This window comes from Antedon mediterranea, chromosome 7, assembly GCF_964355755.1.
Source record: "Antedon mediterranea chromosome 7, ecAntMedi1.1, whole genome shotgun sequence".
NCBI lineage: Eukaryota > Metazoa > Echinodermata > Crinoidea > Comatulida > Antedonidae > Antedon > Antedon mediterranea.
Window position 1 is genome coordinate 17,781,447 of NC_092676.1, and position 7,148 is coordinate 17,788,594.

General features: G+C 39.9%; 1 protein-coding gene across 1 annotated transcript; it reads left to right on the top strand.

Moving 5' to 3' along the window:
• The first annotated feature begins 381 nt into the window (after positions 1-381).
• Positions 382-5,000, top strand: LOC140054173 (uncharacterized). Its single transcript, XM_072099066.1, has 3 exons — positions 382-1,939; positions 2,256-2,492; positions 2,727-5,000. Exons 1-3 carry the CDS (start codon positions 536-538, stop codon positions 3,798-3,800), a joined length of 2,715 nt encoding a protein of 904 aa, XP_071955167.1. The 5' UTR covers positions 382-535; the 3' UTR covers positions 3,801-5,000.
• The last annotated feature ends 2,148 nt before the right edge of the window (positions 5,001-7,148 follow it).

Sequence of the window (7,148 nt, forward strand, 5' to 3'; positions counted from 1 at the left end):
ACTAAAATATTATTTTAATTTTACTGTATATTTAAGAGAACAAATGTAATTTGTATTATTTTTACCTTAATTTTATGATAAATGCCTAAATATACAAAAAATACCATTTTTAGTTAAATTAATTTTCACCAAAGACTACCGACGTCTGAAAAGAGCCTATTTTTCTAGCGGGGGTACGTACTTAAGTTTGTAGCTGTTATTTTGTGGTTCATGCCCCCTTATCTTGCTCGAAAATTATTGTAAACACACGGTTTATCGGTCAAGCGCTCAAGTTTGAAAAACAGAGAATTGGTTTCTTTAAATATTTTATTTTATTCTGGTTTGGTTTGTTCATTAACACCATCAAATATAACGCCAAAACGTGTGTTTATAATATCTTTACTTGGTGAACTTCATGCGTCGTTAACTAGGCCTAGCGCGAAGGGTAAACAGCTAAACATCGGGCGAACAAAAAGCCAAACCGACCGAGCTTCCAGCTTCGTTTATGTCTAGGAGTAGGCCTAGCTATTTTTTTTAGGGCTGAACATTTAGGACAATGACTTCAAAAGATGATACAACTGAAGTATCTGATGAAGTTAGCTATTTTGGTAGTTGCAAAGAAGATGAATATTTTGAACTACGAATTCCAGAAAACATTGTTGAATTACAACAAAAACAAACTCTTTCGAATCAAGATTTACATGAGTTTGGCCGGTTACAAGTTAACATTGAAAACTTGAAGGTTGAGGTGTTAAGGTGCAAGTTATGCAAGTATAGGTGCATATTTCGTGAGGAAATAATACACCACATGAAAAATGTCCACATTGTAGAAAAGGAGGATGTTTCATCCATTGCTGCAACAGTTGTTGATGTTCTCATGAAAGGCTTGTCATCTGAAGCTCAAAAGTCCCAAAATTATCTGGAGCTAAACACTGTTAATCCTGAAAATACGGCATCGGATAGTAACTCTGAAGTAAATTCTGTGAACTCTGTTGATCAAGATTTCAATGAATCTATTACCTCAGTTACTAATACTAGTACACAGCAAAATACCGAACATACATGTAGTAATGAGCCATCAGACAATATTGTGCTACAAGATGTAGTGGCAGATTTAGTTGTACAGGAAATGAACATAGAACATGATGGACAGAAAAGTTGTCATTCATCGGCAAAAGCAGTGGACAGCTCAGTCACTATTAATTGTCAAACTAGTCCTATGTCAATCCAAAGTGGTACACAAGGATTCAATCCTATTCTTCATTCAAAAGTTGATCTTTCAGCTATTGCAAAATCTGCTGCAGCGTGTAACCCGAAGGCTACCAAGATTACTGTTTTTCAACATGTCATTGACTCTGAAACACCTACTGCCATTCACTTCCGTAAAAGTAGAAAGAGTGACGCCATCATACCGACTAATGATTCCCTAGGTATATTATCTCCATTTTTAAACAAGGAATATCGTGGACAAAAGCATTTTGCCTGTGCACAATGCCACGCTCGATACAAAACCGAAAATGAATTAACAACCCACGTTGACAAGAAACACAACCGTGGTGAATCTGTGCTCTGTGAAATATGTGGTTTGGAGTTTGCATCGCAGAGCAGTGCAAAATACCATGCATCACGTATGCATACGCCACAATGTGAATTACTCAAGTGTGACAAGTGTGATTATGAGACAAGATTTGAAAAGCGATTAGAAATACACCGTGCCAGACATGAATCCGACTTTTTCTGTAACGTTTGTAAAAAGTCATATGTCAGCAATCAGAAACTTGAAAGGCACTTCCAGTCGCCATTGCATAAAAATTTTGTCAATCCACTTATTTGTGAACATTGCGGATACAGCTCAAAGAAAAAAGACAACTTTTTGGTACATATGCGGAAACACACTGGTGAAAAACCTTACAAATGCAATCATTGTCCTTACGCTAGTGCCGATGGCAGCACTCTTAAGGTAATTTTATGACACTGCATGTATAAAACTTAAAGGTTTGACAGTTACATTCAGCCATTTCAGCTCCTATATATAGTCATACACATATACATACAAAGGTTAAAATATATAGATATGATCCTTCAGAAAGCTTTGTAAAAGACATTTGTACCTGACATTTTAAAAAGATAGCAGAAAAAAAATAGCAGATTTCATTTTTAGCTTAGTAATGTGGTGTTGGTTTATTGTTTCCAAAAAGAGCACATCTTATGGACAGTTTCTTGTATAGACCAGCAGCTTTTTAAAAAAATAATTTTATGTTTTTTTAACTTTGCAGAAACATGTTATGGCCAAGCATTCCAACATCAGACCATTCAAATGTCAATGGTGCAGCTTCTCATCTGTTGATAAGAAAGGTTTAACAGTTCATATTCGAAAGCACACGGGAGAGAGACCGTTCCAATGTAGCCATTGTAACTATGCTGCAAAAAGAAGAAGCGCCCTCAAGATTCACATGGAAACACACATACATGGTACAGATAAAAAAAGTGCTTCTACTAATGACCCAATGAAGGTACAGAACTGGTTTTGTGTAAAAATGTATTTTCGATTTTTATGTGATTTTTACAGTACTGTAGTTCACTTCACAAAAATGATTTAAAAATAAAATTATTATTATTAATATTATCATGTTTTTGGAGGGCACAAAATCTTAAATTATTTTTTTGTAACTAAAGGTTAATTTTTTTTAGCATTACAAGAAATGTACATTTACATTTATGCTATTGTATTTTATATTACTACCTAGATTCTTAATAAAATTCTGCAAACTGAAGCAACACAAGTTGAACCTAAAGGGCCTCGGCAGCAACGGAAAAGTCTTCCAAGCAAGCACAAACAAATTCAAAGTGGCAAACAAAATCAAGTGGTTAGCTTGCAATCTCCAATAACAACATTACAAAACCAGGTACCTAACTCAGCGATAATGCAGAACCAGGCACCTAACCCAGGTGTAATGATGGTCCAGGCAACCAGCACAGGTGCAATACAGAGTCAGCCACTCATTACAGGTGTAATGCAGAACCAAGTACCTAGAACAGGTGTATTGCAGAACCAGACACCCATGGCAGGTGTATTGCAGACCCAGGCACCCAATGCAGGTGTAGTACAGGGTCAGCTATCTATCGCAGGTGTAATGCAGAACCAAGCACCCAGAACAGGTGTATTGCAGAACCAGACACCCATGGCAGGTGTATTGCAGACCCAGGCACACAATGCAGGTGTAGTACAGGGTCAGCTATCTATCGCAGGTGTAATGCAGAACCAAGCACCCAGAACAGGTGTATTGCAGACCCAGGCACCCAATGCAGGTGTAGTACAGGGTCAGCTATCTATCGCAGGTGTAATGCAGAACCAAGCACCCAGAACAGGTGTATTGCAGAAACAGGCACCCAATGCAGGTGTAGCACAGGGTCAGCTATCTATCACAGGTGTAATGCAGAACCAAGCACCCAGAACAGGTGTATTGCAGAAACAGGCACCCAATGCGGGTGTAGCACAGGGTCAGCAACCCATCACAAGTGTAGTGCACATTCAGGCACCCAGTGCAGGTGGTATACAGGCCCATACACCCAGCACAGGTATAGTGGAGAGTCAGCCACTTGGTGCAAATGTAGTGCAGAATCAGGCATCTCATCCAGATGTAATCAAGGATCAGATACCCAGCGCAGGTGTTGTTCAGGTACCCAGTGCAGGTGTTGTTCAGAATCAGCCACCCAGCACAGGTGTTGTTCAGAATCTGCCACCCAGCACAGGTGTTGTTCAGAATCAGCCACCCAGCACAGGTATCATAGAAAATCAGGAACCTATCACCCGGTGTTAATCTTAGATCAAGTACCAAACACTAATGTTAAGATAAAATACCCACACAGGTCGAATACAATTCCTAGGTGTAGCGGTATTATTATTTATATACTGTACCTGGTAAATGATTGATATATAAACCATTTCTCTAATGTGCTATGTGGACTAGATGCGTGTTGAAATTCTCCAGTAAAGCTAACTTATCCAGGTACTGTGTAGAGCCATTACAGTGGCCCGGGGTACCTTTTACTCATCACAAAAACTGCACTAGGTTTTTTGCAATTGTGTACACCAAACCCAAGTTATTGTGAAACGCCAATGTACAAGAGGAGTGTCAGATCATTTAACTACCATTTCTCAACATACATGCATAACTGAATTATTTTAAATTGAGCTGATAAAACTAATATCCGTAATATACAGTACATGGGTGTTTCTAGATATTTTAAAAGGGATTACTTCTATCCAATTTACATGGTCTGAAGCCACCCAAATCAAGACGTCCTAATTGATATTTCCTAAAAACTAATTTTACAATTCGCCCATGATGATAATAATGATTGTGTATACATTTTAAAATAAATTGAGAGTTGTTTAAGTTTTCTTGGTACTAGTTTTCTTGTAGAGCTTCAATATTACAAGTGTTTATTTTACTACACGTCTATACCCGACCAGTTTGGTCGCGATGTTGATGTGGCATTAGAAGGGTATTCGGCTGTCTCTGAGGAGTGACATACCATACTAGGTAGTAGAGCAGTTAGTGCCATAAAAATAGCCAAGTTGTGCACTTTATTACCAAAGCATGAAACTTGCCACAAAGTTTCTTTGATGTATATAGATTAAAAATATCGGGGGGTGCCAAGTGTCCAACGTCCGGTATGGCGGCCATCTTGATTTCAAAATGGCCACCATAAAAACAAAAAGTCTTCATATCTTGGCAACTATAAACAGTAGAGACTTGATTCTGGTGTTAAATTGTTCACAAACCACATATTTCTATTTGCTCTAATGAAAAGTTTCGTCAAAAAATGACCGGAAATGACGTTTCTCCCAGTTTGACCTTTGACCTCTTATCTGTATATCTCAGTAACTACTGATCATTTTCAATCGATTTTGGTGTCATTTTGTTCAGAATAGAGACATTTATATTTGTAGTAATGAAACATTTTCACATAAAATGACTGAAAATACAATTTATAACCTTTGACATATATAATATGAGAACATACTGTATGTGGTTTACATTGGTATAAATGCACCTAATTTTTTTTAACGAAATAAATGACACTGCAAAAATGAGCAGGAATTATTATTCTGAATGTTTGACTTTTGATGTGATACGATAGGCGTAAAGTATGACAGATCACTGAGAAACAGCAATCACTGAGCTCATCTATGCCGACTTGTTTGCTAAACTGTGATGTGTCAATCGTTAGATAAAAGTTTTGGTCCTCTCTCCATCATCTTTTTTTATGTATAAGACCATCCACAGACAAAGAAGGTGATGTAGGACCATCCACAGACAAAGAAGGGGGTGTCGGACAATCCACAGACAAAGAAGGGGATGTAAGACCACCCACAGACAAAGAAGGGGGTGTAAGACCATCCACACACAAAGAATGGATTATAAGACCATCTACAGACAAAGAAGGGGGTATAAGACCATCCACAGACAAAGAAGGGGGTATAAGACCATCCACAGAGAAAGAAGGAGGTGTAAGACCATCCACAGACAAAGAAGGGGTGTAAGACCATCCACAAACAAAGAAAGGGGTGTAATACCATCAACAGACAAAGAAAGGGGTTTAATACCATCAACAGACAAAAAAAGGGGTATAAGACCGTCCACAGACAAAGAAAGGGGTTCAAGACCATCCACAGACAAAGAAGGGGGTATAAGACCATCCATAGACAAAGAAGGGGGTATAAGACCATCCATAGACAAAGAAGGGGGTGTAGGACTATCCACAGACAAAGAAGGGGGTGTAGGACCATCTACATACAAAGAAGGGAGTGTAGGACCATCCACAGACAAAGAAGGGGTGTAAGATCATCTACATACAAAGAAAGGGGTGTAAGATCATCCACAGACAAAGAAGGGGGTATAAGACCATCCACAGAAGGGGGTATAAGACCATCCACAGACAAAGAAGGGGTATAAGACTATCCACAGACAAAGAAGGGGTGTAAGACCATCCACAGACAAAGAAGGGGGTGTAAGACCATCCACAGACAAAGAAGGGGGTATAAGACCATCCATACACAAAGAAAGGGGTGTAAGGCCATCTACAGACAAAGAAGGGGGTGTAGGACCATCCACAGACAAAGAAGGGGGTGTAAGACCATCCACAGACAAAGAAGAAAGGGGTGTAGGACCGTCCACAGACAAAGAAAGGGGTGTAAGGCCATCCACAGAGAAAGAAGGGGTGTAAGACCATCCACAGACAAAGAAGGGGTGTAAGACCATCCACAGACAAAGAAGGGGTGTAAGACCATCCACACAGAAAGAAAGGGGTGTAAGACCATCCAAACACAAAAAAGGGGGTGTAATACCATCAACAGACAAAGAAAGGGGTGTAATACCATCAACAGACAAGGAAGGGGATATAAGACCGTCCACAGGCACAGAATGGGTGTAAGACCGCCCACAGACAAAGAAAGGGGTGTAAGACCGTCCACAGACAAAGAAGGGGGTGTAGGACCGTCCACAGACAAAGAAGGGGGTGTAAGACCACCCACTGACAAAGAAAGGGTATAGGACCACTTACAGACAAAGAAGGGGGTATAAGACCATCCACAGACAAAGAAGGTGATGTAGGACCATCCACAGACAAAGAAGGGGGTGTCGGACAATCCACAGACAAAGAAGGGGATGTAAGACCACCCACAGACAAAGAAGGGGGTGTAAGACCATCCACACACAAAGAATGGATTATAAGACCATCTACAGACAAAGAAGGGGGTATAAGACCATCCACAGACAAAGAAGGGGGTATAAGACCATCCACAGAGAAAGAAGGAGGTGTAAGACCATCCACAGACAAAGAAGGGGTGTAAGACCATCCACAAACAAAGAAAGGGGTGTAATACCATCAACAGACAAAGAAAGGGGTTTAACACCATCAACAGACAAACAAAGGGGTATAAGACCGTCCACAGACAAAGAAAGGGGTTCAAGACCATCCACAGACAAAGAAGGGGGTATAAGACCATCCATAGACAAAGAAGGGGGTATAAGACCATCCATAGACAAAGAAGGGGGTGTAGGACTATCCACAGACAAAGAAGGGGGTGTAGGACCATCCACATACAAAGAAGGGAGTGTAGGACCATCCACAGACAAAGAAGGGGTGTAAGATCATCTACA